This window comes from Serinus canaria, chromosome 2, assembly GCF_022539315.1.
Source record: "Serinus canaria isolate serCan28SL12 chromosome 2, serCan2020, whole genome shotgun sequence".
Taxonomy (NCBI): domain Eukaryota; kingdom Metazoa; phylum Chordata; class Aves; order Passeriformes; family Fringillidae; genus Serinus; species Serinus canaria.
The window spans coordinates 115,105,661-115,121,963 of record NC_066315.1 but is presented as its reverse complement, the minus strand read 5'-3'; the positions used below and the strand labels follow the sequence as shown (position 1 = coordinate 115,121,963).

At 37.1% G+C, this 16,303-nt stretch overlaps 1 protein-coding gene across 8 annotated transcripts in view; it reads right to left on the bottom strand.

Moving 5' to 3' along the window:
• Positions 1 to 16,303, bottom strand: part of CHD7 (chromodomain helicase DNA binding protein 7) — a 133,098-nt gene that overhangs the window by 20,489 nt on the left and 96,306 nt on the right. For all 8 annotated transcript variants that reach the window (XM_050971144.1, XM_050971143.1, XM_050971148.1 and 5 more), the window contains 9 exons: positions 16,052 to 16,189; positions 15,834 to 15,955; positions 15,154 to 15,397; positions 10,382 to 10,558; positions 8,921 to 9,064; positions 6,436 to 6,691; positions 1,723 to 1,933; positions 1,054 to 1,249; positions 656 to 823 (listed from right to left, as the gene is read on the bottom strand). In XM_050971144.1, the coding sequence (XP_050827101.1) occupies positions 656 to 823; positions 1,054 to 1,249; positions 1,723 to 1,933; positions 6,436 to 6,691; positions 8,921 to 9,064; positions 10,382 to 10,558; positions 15,154 to 15,397; positions 15,834 to 15,955; positions 16,052 to 16,189 (1,656 nt within the window). The remainder of the gene's footprint in view (positions 1 to 655; positions 824 to 1,053; positions 1,250 to 1,722; positions 1,934 to 6,435; positions 6,692 to 8,920; positions 9,065 to 10,381; positions 10,559 to 15,153; positions 15,398 to 15,833; positions 15,956 to 16,051; positions 16,190 to 16,303) is intronic.

Sequence of the window (16,303 nt, the reverse complement as noted above, 5' to 3'; positions counted from 1 at the left end):
AGGGGTTACAGTTTTGGGTTTTTTTGACACCAGCCAATGCATTCATCTGACAGCACAATCAGATGGATCATCCTCATATTTGGCATTTTAAGAACTGAAACTCTATGATAATGCAGTGGTGATCAAATTAAACATTCATGCTGAAATCACCTTTCAAAGAAGAATACAAACAACAAAATTCTCAGATTGAAGTTATGTGAGTGGTTTAAATGACTTGATAATTCATTGTCACTGAATCCCTTTAGCTTTGATGACTGCTAAACTCCTCCTGGGAGCAGATTTAACTTACTAACCTGACAAAAAAGCTACAGTAAAGTAAGTCCCAAAGCAAAAAGGCTACACCAGCAAAAGCTAACTAGAAGAACTCCGTAAAGTGCCAGGATCAACATAATGTAAAGAATGGAATGATGATAATGGATCAGGATTGAAGGAACATGACTCCACTTGCCCTCTTTTGGCAATAAGTCATTATTGCCAGAAGAGCCATTAGATAGGCTGAGCCAGTTCATGTAGCCAATGCCCTTATTTAACCCGACTAAACTATCAGTCACACCATCTGAAGACCACTGCTCTCCAGCTAAACACAAACAGGCAAGCAAAGTATAACACATTCATAACATTTGTTGATAATGCACCTTAAAAAACTATTCCTTACCCCATTTGTGGCATTTTCTCTTCCACTCATAGACTGCAGCACAGCCTTATCAAGGCCCAGCTTCAGGCTAGCTTTGTCAAACATTTCCCTTTCATAGGAATTCCTTGTTATCAACCTGTAAATTTTCACTGATTTGCTCTGCCCTATTCTGTGACATCGTGCTTGAGCCTGAAGAAACAAAGGCAGATATTCAGTTACAGGTTACAAACAGAAGAAAAAAGAATTTGAAATAACCAATACAGAGAACCTACTTTAAAAGTTTATTTTTTTTCAACATAAATAATATTGGTTATGATTTCAAGAGAACAACAACAGATAATTTCTCTTGTAGGTGAAGAAAATTTCACAGTAAAAAGGCAAAGAAAAAATTTCAATAAAATCATCTCTTGTAATATTACCTGGAGGTCATTTTGGGGATTCCAGTCTGAATCAAAAATGATGCAGGTATCAGCAGCAGTAAGATTAATGCCCAAACCTCCTGCCCTTGTACACAGCAGGAAAACAAACCTATCAGAATCAGGTCTTGAAAACCTGTCAATAGCTGCCTGACGCAAGTTGCCTCTCACTCGACCATCAATTCGCTCATATGGGTACCTGCAAAAGAGATATAGGGGACTGCTCTACTGCAATGGCACTGCTTCTTTAAAAGAATAGGCAATTAAAAACAACAAAGACAAATATGCTTCTATGGGGTTAGAAGAACTACAAAAAACTAAGAGACTAACTTTACTAGAAAAGACATACTACTTTGTCTCTTTCTTTGGTAAAGAACAGACTTTCAGTCCAAGGATTTGACAAAAATTTAAGCCTGAACTAAAAAACTCTAGAGCCACCAAAACATTTAAGAGAGAGGTTTAAAGCTCTCCATATGAGGTCATTTTGTATTCACTCAAAAGAAAGGGCTCAATACTTGCAACCTCCAGGTTTGCTCTTTCCTGTAAGTCAGATCACTACAGAAAACACTGTTTTAATTTCTTCCCTTCTATATGGATTACTCACAGGTTAAAAGCAGTGGTCACTGAGGAAGGCACAGTTTATTTATAATTGTATTATATTGTTGCTCTCACCGTCTTTGAATGAGGTAGTCTTCCAGTATGTCCAAGCAGCGCACCATCTGGGAAAAGATAAGCACCCTGTGGCCACCAGCCTTCAGTTTTGGCAGCAGCTTGTCAATCAGTACGAGCTTGCCAGCAGCCTGGATCATTGCCTGGAGCTGAAAATCTGGAGAGTCGGCATTGTGTGTTTCTTTAAACTCTTCCAAAATTTTCTCTTCAGCACCTGCAAAGATTGGACAGCAATACATGAACACTGCAAAGGGTTTTATTAATAAACAATGAGCTCGCCTTCAATACCCTATAGAAACTGCAGGAATGTTTTAAGCACTATGTGAACAAACATTTATAAAAAAAATAAACATTTATAAAAAATATTAAGCTTAAATTTGAAGCAAACATCTCCACATATACAGCACAAATAAAAAATAGCTCTGAGAAATCATTCTTTTTTTTTCTCTCTTTTGAGCAATACTAAACTCTTTCCTAAATAAATTCATAGAAATATTGACACACGCAATACAGTGAAAAAATTTTTAAAAGGTGAAAGAAATTAAACATATTTCAACTGATAAAATGGATTTTTTTCCTTTAAAAAATGTAACATGAAAGAAAACAATGTCTTGTTTCTACAGAAAAATACAAGGGACACAAATCACATTTAATACTGCCTCCAAAATCATCCTTAAACAGCCAAATGACCTGAACCTGCTCTTTTCATTATTAATTTTAAAATAAAAATCCAAACAAAAAACGGGGGAGAAGCAGCTATGAAATTATTATTTTACCTTCTATTTAGTTTTTTCTCACTGAATGTATTTTTTTGGTTCAGTTTGATGAAGCTATCCAACATATTTATTCCTTCCAGCATTAGTCAAAAGTTCTCTCTTGCTACTCACTTCGCCTATGAATGATATGCACAGCAGCAACTATTTTCTTGTTCTGCTTACTATTGGAAGACTACAGACCAAGTTCAAGCTCTCTCTTCAACCTCTCCTATGCTTTTATTCCATTTTTATGTCACTTCTACAAAGTGGGCAATTCCAAGAACTATCAGATTGCCAATCTTGGCATGTAAAATATTAGGAATCTTTGTTCTAAGCTTATTTTACTTCCAAAGAAGCCACTTTTTTAAGCCATCTTTTTTTCCCCTCTGCTTATTTTTTTTTTTTTTGCAACAAAATGTCATTTATAAAATACTTCTTGTTTGTCTTCTATTCAGCTCCAATACTGCTTTTGAATAGCACAAGGCAAGATGGAAGGGTTGGGGGAGGGGGAAGAACAGCTTACTGCCAGGCTTCTGCTGAGCATCCCTCTCTCAAATCCCAGCTCTAAGGAGATGCCTGTAAACAAACACGGAACGCGCCCTCCCTGAGCGATGGCTGGTTCAGTGCCTGCCGGAACGCGGTGCCTGCAGCAGATCCCACCTGGGGCAGGCTGCCTGACAGCTCCGCGCTGCTCCATGTGCTCGCACCGCTCGCTTTTACAGAACCCCACGGACTCAAGATGTGACCGCGTTTCACGATAATTTTACGTCCCTGGATTGTCCTGATCTGGGCTGCCTGGATCATCCTAGTGGTTTGCACATAAGGAAAGTAAGCCCAAATGAAATGAGTGTAAGCAGACACTCAAAGTTCCCTTCAATCACATCACTGCCCGTCTTTGTAAAACGGGCAGAATTTTGGGCAGTACATCTCCGATTCTGTACTGAACTTTGGCAATTCCAGCATACAGCAGGCTGCCAAGCAGTTCCTATACAGTAATTTCAGTCATCTTTCCAGCTTACAGCAAATTTTCCTGACTCAACTGCAATATCCAGATTTAAGTTTCACTATTGTGAAGCAACCCAATATTGAAGAACTGCATCTGCAAAAGCAAACCATACCACAACAATCTGGTCTATTGAATGGTGAATTTACAGTATCAGAGCTTGGCCTCACCAAGACCCAAATCCAGTACAGTTAACTCCAAAAATCCGTTCTTTCAATAACTCTCTTCTAGCTAAATCCTGTAGAAGACCAACCTTTTTTTTTTTTTAAATTCCTACTTCAATTGCAATTACGTCATGTCCATTGAGCAGCCTGTTACCCAAAAGTTACTTGATGCAGTACTTGCTGGTCTGTGAAATTACTTCCTATTCTAGCTGATATTTAGCAGAGGATGAAAGGAAGGTATTTGAATGTGGGGTTGGTCAGTCAGGGAAACCTCCACTTCTACTTTTCATTAGGAGAGGCTTCCAGGGCTCCAGAGGGCACAACAGAGTAAGGAGCCTTTCTGGTGGTCAGCACTAAGATGTGTAACTATAGAGGCATTCCCCACGGCTGGTTCTTGGAGATAGAGAGAGGAATGATGTATAAATACTTGAGAATGGTTGCTATGGAGAAAACAAGGAGTCCAGCCCTAAGAAAAATGACAGACAATGCTTTACCCCCAAGCTGACTGGAGAATACCCAACATGCTGTAACTACCTCTAGAAGCCTACTCCTAGTCTCAGCAGAATACATCTATCAATCAAGAAAGAAACAAAACCCCACTTTACATTCAACTCCTATCATACTACTTCCATCACATAGCCTTAACTGAAGTTATATAGAAGACCTGTTTGCAACTCTTACACAAAACAAAACAGATTCAAATGTTCAAATAAAAATGCTTGCTCACAAACCCTACAAACTGGGAAGAAAATGAGGATTCAGAGACACTTTTATAAAAGCAGTTAAGCTTAGAAAACAGAACTTGTTACTGCAAGAAATCATTCAGCAGGAGAATACTAGGCAACCTTAAGTACTTCCACTGCAAAAACTCTGAGCAGAAATAAAATAAACTTGTGCCATTACACTAACTACAAAGTTGTTAAATATCAGTCAGCAAAATAAAACCTTGGGCTCAGATGACAACAGCACATAGGAGTATTTTCTGGCCTAGAACTACAAAGGATGTATTTGTTTAGTTCCATCTCCACACTAACACATCAGGATTTCTTTTTCCCGTCAAATCTGAAGGCTCAACCCACCCGACATGTTGCTGAATGATACCAAGCAAGTCCAAAGGTTCCAAACATCACAAAAATGTTTGATAAAGGCAAATGCATTGAAGAGACAAACCCATCTCCCTTTACTAAGATTAAGATACACTAATCAAAAAATATTTGAGGTTTTCTAAATTAACACCTGAACTTTATCAGTCTCTTAATTATATTAAATGATACAAGACTTCTGAGGAAAAAGAAAACCCTTGCTGCAGGCAACGCTGCAATCACTGCTCATAAACTCTATTTGACAAAATAAAGTAGCAGCAAAATATTCTCTTTTTTTTTCTTTCAACAAACATGAAATAAGGAAAAATAATAGCAAGGTTAAAAACTAGCTGAAAGCCAAGAAGCATCAATTCAGACAGACACCCATAATCTGAACAACCTAAACTATTCTGATAAATTCATTTATACAATGGATTAACCTAAGCAAAAAAATCAAGTAAAAAAGCACAACAAACTCTGCACCAGAACCACAAAGCTACTTTACTGCATGTCATATGAGTTTAGAAACTCAACAGCCACCAGCATGGACAAGCTGAAGTACTTTGGAGTAAGCCTATATTATGTCCTTTGGATTAATTACTTGTGCATGAAATGTAATTAGGTGTAATTTCATGAATCAGTTTAAGCATGCCCCCCCCAAACAAAAAGTGTCAAGGAAAAGAACTTAAGTATAGCAATATGGAAGTCATACAATAAAAAACCTGAAAACACATATGGCTCTGGAACAAAACCGTCTTTCATCATGAAGCCTATAACCAGCATAAACCAACCATAAATCATATCTAGTAAGAAACAGGAGCTGGGAAACAAGAAACTAGTAGAATGCAACCCTGTATAGAGGCTTGTGTTACACCCTCAAAGGGAAGAACTGACCAGCACATACAAGTTTAGCATACTTCAGACAGAGCTGGCTGGCTCATCACAGGGTTGGTCACTGTAACAGCCTCCCCAGGGAAGTGGTCATGGCACCACAAGTAGAGCTCAAGGACCATCTGGTTCTCAAGTGATATGATTTAGTTTTCGGTAGTTCTTTGAGGAGCAGAGTTGGACTCAATAATCCCCACGGCTCCCTTTCAACTTAAAATATTTTATGATCCCATACTACTTGCCAAAGACAATCCTGACCTAAACCCCATACTATCATCACACAGAAAAAGCCACTGAAGTCTAGTAAGACATTCATTCTAATTTTTCTCTTACTAGCCAAATTAGGAAAAGTAACTGACAACAGGTGGTCATAAAAGCAGGCTTGATCACGATTTCTTACTCCACAACTTTTATTCAGAAAATTTAAGCTACTACCTTATGATGTCTGACAGCAAGAAAGTAAGTAGCAGCTAACTGTAAGTGAAGAAAAAATTACCATATTCATGCTAGCATCCAACAACCTGCATGATAAATGAAGTCTTGTTTTTCACAACTAACGAAAGGAAAACTTTATAATACCATCATTAACTCAGTCAGGGCTAAGTCTGTCAGGAAGCCTTAGAAAAAAGCAGCACAGAAAAAAGCAGCTGCAACAGCAGCACTGTCCTGGCTAGCAGATATCCATACCAGTGAGAATCTAAAAGGTTTTCTCACTTTTCTACTTAAAATAATAAATAAATAAAAAGACACACTAAAATAGAATTTATACCTAGTGTACATTTTCATAACCATTTTTCAAATAAGGAGAAAAGTAGGCAGCCTACCATTAATAAGGTATGGATGATTGCAGCATTTTCTTAGTTCCATCATAGTGTTTAAAAGATTAGGTACATTTGCCTGACCTCCGCCCTTGGAAAGAAATGTGAAATTCTTTTCAAGAATAGCACGATAGTATTTCTTCTGAATATTTGTCAGCTCAACTTCAATGATGGTTTCCTCTTTGGGGGCCAGGTTCTTTTCTACATCCTCCTTGAGACGTCTCAGCATCATCGGCTTCAAAATAGCTTGCAGTTTTTGCACCTGGAAAACAGATGTTTAATAAAATAGCTGAATTAAAACTGTTAGAAATCAAAAAATATTCATTTTTCAAGTTCCTTAATTCTAAAAACCTTGTTTTCTACCTCAAATGCCAAGTAGAGAGCACTGTAAAAAAAACTTTCTTCAGTGACTCAGCAGCAAGTTCTTCTTGTTAACTCAGTGACATAAACATTTCTAACGTCTATTTTTGGTGTGAAGCCCTTCTGTTTAGTGATGTCTGTTATTAAATAGATCTCACTCAGAACTGTCCTTCTAGACACAGACAGTACTGCACACAAATCATGCAGAGTAACCCTTTGTTAAATTAGCAAATCTGACACTTTTAAGATAACTTTTGCAGTTCACTTCTAATTACTAATCAGTATTTAATGCTATTTTCCCACTTTAGCTATCTGCTTCTAATTATTTTCTCATTTCCCTAGTTTTGACATCCACTGAAGTAGAGAACTATTAGGACTGCTCTAAAAATGAAAATACCGTATTTCTGTTACCACTTATGACACTGATAATTTTTAGTGTCCCCAGGTTTTGTGGAATACTCACTAAGACAAATCCTAAAGGGTAAATGTCAGTTTTCCTAAAAAAAAAAAAGGCTAAGTCGAAGTTTTTATAAAGTCTCTTACACAAAAAGCTCAAATGTATTCCATATTAAAAAAAACCCAAAACACCTGCCATTTAGATTGTTTTAGGCCATGCTTCAAAGTACAAACCATCTCAATGCTGAAGAGCTAATAATTCACCCTGAAATTGGTCATCATCTCCTGATGCAGAGCTGCACAGCAGAAATATGAACAAAAGAATATGAACAAAAGACACTTTCTCCTGGATTTATACAATTCCCTTAGTAATAAACCAACTCCAGAACAGAAAAGGTAATTAGCAGAGAGGGATGAACAACTGAGAAAATATATGGAACACAACTGCAAGGAATGGAGAGAAAACCCCAAGCCATTAACACATAACCTGTCCCACCACTTAAACCCAATTCCAAAACATCTGAGTCAACAGATAAAGAAGTTCTCCTGAACTTGTTGAACCAATCTAATTCTGATCTGCCATTGGCATTATTTTAATAATAGTTCCATGTACGGATTTAAAAGCTTCCAGTTATTCTGAGCTGGCCATACAAAAGCTATGTTGAGAGTTAGGATATATTAGCTTCAGTTCAAACACTTCATTAACTGGACTATATGGCTTCTGCAACTGAGCTGGCTCACTTTCAGTCAGGTCAGGGTCCATTCTGACTGACATGTAATAGCATGAACAACCTATGGAAACATATCCTATTTTGCCAGGAGGCCAGGGACTAGAGGAAGAGCTATTTTTTAATTTAGACTATGATGTGTGAAAGAGTTGCTTGCAAAGAAAGTCAACAAATTCAAAAGCTGAAAGATATCAAAAATTGCATTTTCAGACAATGCCAACAAAGTTACGTACAAAAATACATGCAGTTATTACCACAGGAAGCAAAGGGCCAAGTTAAGATGCCATGCTTCAGTTAACTCTTAATATTAAGGTGGTTTGGCCTTTTAAAACATTTTGATACATACAAAGAAACATTTTACATTTGAGATATAAAACATGTTGCACCTAGGGTCTTTCATTTTGCATTGATTTATGCATTTCTTCTTTTAGACAGCTCGAGAAATCTATTTCTGAGTTTAAAAAACATCTCTATCCATTTGGTTACCTCTTATTAAACTGGGTTTCTAGTATGTTTCTGTTTGCACGTAAGTCACTGAGAAAACTCTCAGATATTAATTCCACAGAATTTACAGGGAGAGTCCCTTCACTCTGATGCTTAAGGAAGAATGTCAACTGACAAGTTAATTCTCATAGAAGTATTTTCATCCAGAAACCATTATAGGACACCCCACCTCTATTTTTAAACACTACATTTTAATAAAGGGAATGTCTCCCTGTTTTTGCAAGACCAATGGACAAAGTACAAAAAAAAAACACCAAAAAACCCCCAGAACAGTGAAAAGGCAGAATTACTTTTGACCAAAAGCAAAACACCCTCAACTAAATTAAAATAAACAAATAAAAAGGAAAAAAAAAGAAAAAAAAAAGGAAAGGATAAACCCACCATGGTATTCCAGGAAAAAAAATAGGTATTACTTTAAAAAGCAAATAATGAAGTGCATATACAACAAAATGGATAAATTCTCAATATCTAAATAGAAAAGTAAGTGTGCAAAATAACTTTACCTGCTCTTCAGTTTTAAGATCCCCAAATTCTTGCATGAATGTGGTTTCTGATGGAAAGCGACCTGGTTCCAAGAAGTGAAGCAAGCTAAACAGCTCTTCTACTGTGTTTTGCAAAGGGGTTCCAGTAAGCAGCACTTTATGCTCCTGAAAGGTTAAGAAACAGTTGCCTAGGAATCCATCACTTTCATTTCCAATGGAAAAATACACAAAATTCTTTCCCCTTGTCACCATGTCTGTCTCACCTTTGCTTCCTTTCCCCTCCCCCAGCTACTTATATAACACTCTTCTCAGGACATTTCTAACTGGTACTCTGGTGTTTCTTCAGTGATAGCCCAGAAAAACACTTCACTACTTAAGCAGCTTCAAAAGTCCTCCAAGATACAAGAAGAGATTTTACTGGTCCACAATATCCCATCCCTTTCACAAGTACAATGAGCTTTAGATGGCAAAGTAACAGTTGAACATAATCCACCATTTCCAGTAAAAATTCATTTATTTACCACACCTCCAAATGACCTCAGTGCACTGATCTCCTCAGGCCAGGAGATCAACACAGGATCTAACAGGAACCCTGAAGCAGAGTTCTACCTTCCTACTACATTCTAAAGAGCACGAGAGTGGCAGAGACAAAAGTAGATTAATGCTTTAGAGAAGGAGCCCAGACAGGTTCAGCAACTAGTCCAGAGCCAAACATAAATTTAGCAGTGCCACAAGAACTAATGTGAAAAGTCCCATATCTCTATCTGTAAGACTGTAAGTTGTGCTTTCCTCTAACAGCAACCACAATAAGAAAAACAAAAGGTACACAGCATTTTAAAAAACTGAATTAAGAGTTTACTTTAGCATGACTGCATTGTTCTCACATTTTAAAAGAATATTCTGCCTAAAACAAAGTTATTATTGTGTCTTTTAAATGGTAAATATCTTCACATTGTCTTATTTTTCTTTATGAGTTTAATGCACCTATTTTGTACACATAAGATAATACATATTTATGTAAGCATCAGAAACCAACTCACTTGCCCTTCCTTAATCAATATGAAAGAATATCCTTATGGGCACACAACAAATTAACATTAGAGCTGATATTAATGCAGAGCAGTTTAACTCTCATGGCCAAATTGGGCCACCTGACCACATTACACTTTTTTATAAATGTCTATATGAAGAAGTGACATGAACGGAGAAAAAGGAAAGAATAAATTTATTTTTATTGCCTTAGGAGAATCCACATTATTCTACATCTAAATCAATGAAAAATGTTATTAAATATCAGCACTCCAAAACTGAAGGTATGCATATGCTTCCAGGTATTTTATACTTTCTCATCTGCATTCTCTTATTTTTAACACCTGATGATTTACTTGAGAAAAAACCCTTTTATTTTACTTTTTGATTAAACCGTAAATCAGAAGTAATAAAACTACAGAAGACTCAAAGATAAGAGAGATTCACACTGACCAGATCCATCATCTTGAGTCCTTCCAAAAGCTTACAGTTCCTGTTTTTCAGCCTATGGGCCTCATCAATGACCACGCAACGCCATGGAATGTTACGCAGCTCTGGGCAGTCAGTCAAGATCATTTCAAATGTTGTGATAATGGCATGGAACTTGTAGGACCCCTTTATCACACGACCCTAAAAGGAACAGCAAATGTTAAAAATAAAATCCCTGGCAAAGAAAGGAAGCAATTTGTTTCACCTTCAAATTTTATTTTTTAAAAATACAAAACAGTACAAGGGACAAGACATTTAAAGCAAATTAAGTCATTGTTCCTGACTAAATGGGGAAATACAATTCTCTAAGCTTGCTACTGGCTTCATGATAGCTGTTTTTAATCCTGTAAATAGGCCCACAGAATCACTGCACATTGATTACCAAGAAGTTATACAAGTATTTCAGTTGTAATTCATATGGATTATACTAATGCCTCGAGGCATTAATGTATTGCTACAATATTGAAATAAGGTTTTCAGACTTCATCAAGAGAATTCTCTCTTTACTTGAATTGAAGGTACATGAAGGTCCTCCTAAACAATCCAAACACAGCAAAAGTGCATTAAGGTTTTCTTTTTATGACTATTTGAATACTGCGCTGACTTATCTTTTTTTTCCCCAGTAGACACACGGGATACAAAACACCGACAGTTCATAGAACGACTTGGGTTGGAAGGGACCTTGAAGACCATCTAGTTCCAACACCGCTGCCATGAGCAGGGATGCCTTCCACTAGACCAGGTTGCTTAAAGCTCTGTTCCATCTGGCCTTGAACACTTCCAGGGATGGGGAATCTACAACAGCTCTAGGGAACAGCTTTGGCAGAAGCAAATATCTGAGCTTTTAAATGCAGAATGTGTATCTGCATACAATTCCTTAATATTTTTGTAAGTCTGTGTTAAGCAAAGTTCAACAGGACAATTAACCTGATGTCTGACACCATATTCACTGGTTCATTAGTTCAGTCTTATTTTCAGCACTGATATAAAGACTGTTTAAAAAAAAACTCTGAATAAACTTTATTCAGGAGAATGAAATGAGCATCTTTCTGACATTATGCTATGCTTCTTGCCAATGCTGTTCAAAGAAAAATGTAATTTGGTACCTCCAGTGTCACTGAGTCTGTGCAGAAAAACTGTCTCTGTAAGGATGAGCATTACACAAGTTCAAAGCTACTCCACATTTTCAAAGGACTTTGTCATGGGTTGTATATTGAATACATTTCAAAAGAAACACACATTTTACAGTAAGGTGACCATTTCTTCCCTTAGACCTGTGCAAGACTGAATCCTTTTATAAGTGACCTGCTTATAATCCTCTCCAAACCATGGGGATCAGAAGCGGCTACTGACCCAATGAAATGATTGAAAACCTAATATCCTGAACTCAGCATTAAATCTGCCTACTCAAATCAAGAACATTTCAGAGAGAGTAATGACCTGCTCAACAATGCTTTCTCGTGGCACAGTCCAGAAATATTTATCTTGTTAGGGGCAAAAAAAAGCTGTTACTTAACAAACAGCAGATGAAGATACACTAAGTGGGCAGCTTTGAAAGCCAGCAAACTGAAATGCTGTAACCTTTTCATGAGCCAAGTAAATTTCCACTACAAACCATGTCAGCTCTTTTCCAAGTCTCCGTCATTAGCTGTATTTGGCACATATAGGTTTTGTAATCTTAAAGCAGAACTCCTTCTCAGAGGTGGGACAATACAGAAAAAGCACATGGTTTGTTTGATATTCCAACCAGGGAAGGGCCCCTAGGAAGACCTTTCAGTTATATTGCTCAAGAACACCAGAACAAGCTTCTCTATGTGAAGCTCACAGCAGAATGCCTCTGATAACACCATGTCTTTGCTGTTGAAGTCACACACCACTGCAAAAACTTATTTTATTATTGACTACTCTTTAGCATTTCACAACAACTTGACTCTGGTAAGTGGGGCTGACCCTGAACAATCACACTCCTGCAGATGGGGTAGATGCTTCCTATGCACGTTCTCTGTCATTACTGCCCTTCAAAAGCTGCTCACACACTCTCAATATTCAATTGTCTTTTTGAAAAATGGCTTAGATCGAGAAGCCTCTTTTCATATTAAGACCTAAAAAGCCAAAGATGCCTGATGTCTGGGTTGATGTGTCTGGCAAGGGAACTAGAAATTATGCTGCTAAATCATGTCTTCTTTCACTCCCTTTTCGTCTCCCATCCCATTCCCAGTGATGGTACTTTGGAGAATGATAGAGTGAACACTACATAGGGACTCTTTTTTTCAGAACATGAAGAGATTTTTTTTCCCTGTTTTTGGTTTCTACCATGTGTTTCACAGCTGACACTCTTAGAAAGAATGGAACACAGAAGGTGATTTTGTGACACATCTAAGCTAGCTGCCACCAAAAGGATGAGTTCTTTCCATTTCTCCTTTATCCCTAAATGCAGTAATTGTCTGATTCAACTCTTAAGACAGCTCAGAGAGCAAAGCCAGCAGAAAATCATTCATTTTTCTGTGCCATGAGTGCTTTGTCATTACTCGCTATGGGGTAAAATGACTGCCATGCTCACGGCAAGAATTAAGAATATGGCAATGGGGGAACAAAACTTTCTGCTGCATTTTGCTGTAGATCCCTTTAGTTACCTTTAAATCAATGAAACAACATTGCCAAAATAACTAACAATCTGCACAGTAAGTGGGATTTTTCAAATGACATTCCTTCAGGCTTCATGCTAAGTAACTGCTAAGGGGGAGAACATGCTGAGAACAAGCACCACTCAAATAGCAAACAAATATGATTTTTAACACAGGAAACAGTTCAGCAGAGACAGTATTTGTATAAACCCAAATTTTTAAATTATTCAAAATATCAATCACTGCTAAGAAATTATTTTAGAATCAGAAAAACTGACTTCAATCCCACTTCATTTGTGTATTATACATCTAGGTAAGAAGCTAAATGTGACAATCATTGTAAACAATATTAGAGATAAACAGAATGGCCTGGATTGGGACCTTAAAGATCATCTAGCTCCAGCACTCCTGCTGTGGACTGGGACATACACAACTTCTCTGACTCACGAGAACTCAATAAAGCAACTGTTACTCAAATAAATCTTCAACAAACACAGATATGATTTTAATTTAAAAGTTTCTTTGATAAATTGCTAAGAAAACAGTCATTTTATAGACCACACAGCTGTAACTTCTAACTAATATAAATTACTATGTGTTTCTCTACTATGTTTAAATACATAGTTCATTCTGTTTGCCCTAATGACATGTCAAGTTGTGCCACAGTCATCACCTTCAAAACAGTTTTTAATCAGTTTTTTACCTGTAAAAGCATATTTTCTATTTTGCAATCTCTCTCATAGCTTTGCTCTAAGACTGGTTTTCCAACACACTTTGAGGACATGAAGTGAGAGCTAAGCAGAACTGGACCACTCATTGCATCAGTGACAAAGAGAAGAATGCTTTTCTCATCTTTATATTAAAGATTTATTTTTTTCTCCCATGCACTTGCACTACACTAGCCCTTTTAACCACTGTGTCACATGTTTTAACTGGTCATATGCCATGACAAAAAAAGATCTGCTTTTGTCTTACAGCCTTCCCAGAGCTGAGCTCTCCCTGTGGTAAGAATCATCTTCCTTCCTTGTACACAGACAGCTATTTAGCTATTCTGAGTATTGTTAGATTGGATCCAATTTATTAAGTAATTCAGCTTACTCTGTATCCATGAACTGTCTTAATCATTTACCACTCTCCACATCTTTGTGTCATTTGAAAACTTCCTCAGTAATGATTTTATGTTTTCTTTCAGATCACTGGTAAGTTATATAGCTCATGGACATGAACCAATCCCTGAAGAACCATGCTGGAAATGCAAATCACTTCTCATTAACAATTACATCAAGAAATATCAGCTAGCCAGTTTTAAATCCACTTAATGTGTGCCACATTGATTTTATATCCTTCTAGTTTATTAATCAAAATGTCCAGTGGTGTAAAATAAAATGTTTTAAAGAAAATCTAAACATATGAATTCACCACTATTCCTTTTTAAAGCTCAGTTGAAAATACCACTCCACAGGTTGAACTTCTACCCTTTTTCTCTCTTACATGAGGCAGATTTTATTGTTCTGTAATAACATTCAATGTATGCACATTTTATTTCCCTTAATTCTGTTTATTCTGGGAAAAGTCATGCACTTAGGAGTAGGGATCTGCTGCTCCTCTTAGTTTCTATTTTCAAAATAATTTTCTGTTTCTACCCCTAGTAATTTCTGCTTTCCTTCACTCACAACTATTCAACCTAAGCGCAGTAACACACATTCAAAATATATCTGACTTACAAAATTTGATAAAGAGGCTTTGACAAGTTTAATTTCTGCAAGCAGGTCTTTCCTGGAACGGTAGGTAAAGATTGATTTTTAAGCTTAGTTCAACTTAAAGGAGTTTCTCCATTAAGAATATCTTTTGCCAGCTCCCCTCAGAAACACAAAATAACAAAAACCTTGCATGAAAGAATGAAACTCCAAACAAAAGTTGCACCATTTCATGGTGACCCTTTTATTCCCAGAGAGATACTGGCCATTATTAAAAAGCATTCTTAATACATGTATCTGCATTTCTAACTGAAACCTAACATACCAGTACTGAAAAACTAACTGATGCTTAAATTAATAACAACTGTAAAGCACATACAAGAAAAGAGAAAAAAGGAAAGTGAAGAGCTTTTACCTGTGGATCTTTGAAATACATTTCATACAACTGAATGGTCCGCCGACTCGCTTGACTCCCATGATACACAACCACATTCAACTCTGTCCAGGTGCGGAACTCCCTTTCCCAGTTGGGAATTGTGGACAATGGTGCAATAACCAAGAAAGGACCATGGATTCCTTTCAAATATATCTCATAGAGAAACGTAATGGACTGGATAGTCTTTCCCAACCCCATTTCATCTGCTAAAATGCAGTTTCGTCTGAAAACAAGAATAAAAACAGGCTGAATGATTTATTCCCAACTTAAAACACAGAAAATCAGTAAGGCAATAACCTGAATAAACTGGGTATTTCTGGAATGAAAAGGCATCATAACATTTTGCATTTTAAATAAATGTTATGATTTGTGATGCAGTCAGCATGGATATATCCCTTCTATCTACCTCTCAAGTTCACAAGGGGGAGAAAGGAGCAGCAGGGGCATGCATGAACCCAAAGCACTTGCCACAAGAATCTATCTGAAACATTCATGTTCCACCCCAAATTAGCTTGTATATGACTCCTACAGCAAAAAATGAGCCACATAAATGATTCTAAAATCTCACTTTAGCAGGTTACTTTAAAAGGCTGCTATTTTAAATAAGCTATAAAAGCTTTTCCAAAGCAGGATTCAGCAGTAAGCTTTGTTTTACGTACGTGTTGTACCAATTGAAAAGAAGCCAGTTTACTCCCTCCAACTGGTATTCCCTGAGTTTGTTATTGTTTTTATACTCCCTGGAACTCTCCGATTTCTTCCAGTCATCGGCAGGAGGTCGCTCCTGTTTCAAATACAGCAAATCCCATTAGTGGTTTCTAAAAGACCACATTACTTTACTATTTTCAAATAAAATCCTCTATATAGAGCCAATTCTTACCACACGCTCCATTTCTGGCTCCCTAGACATCAGTTTCTCAAATTCTTCGATCTTGGCTTGGTCGATGTCTTGCTTGAGCTCCCAAGTGCTGTCTTCGTAAGGAAGTGAACACCACTTCACCAGATAATGCGTGACAGGCTTTGTTAAGACAAAAATTACATTATCTCACAATACAGAAAGAATAAAAGTGTACCCTTTCTTACAGATCTGCAGGCTAGATGAAATTCAAAAAGCTTGATCAGACCTGAATGC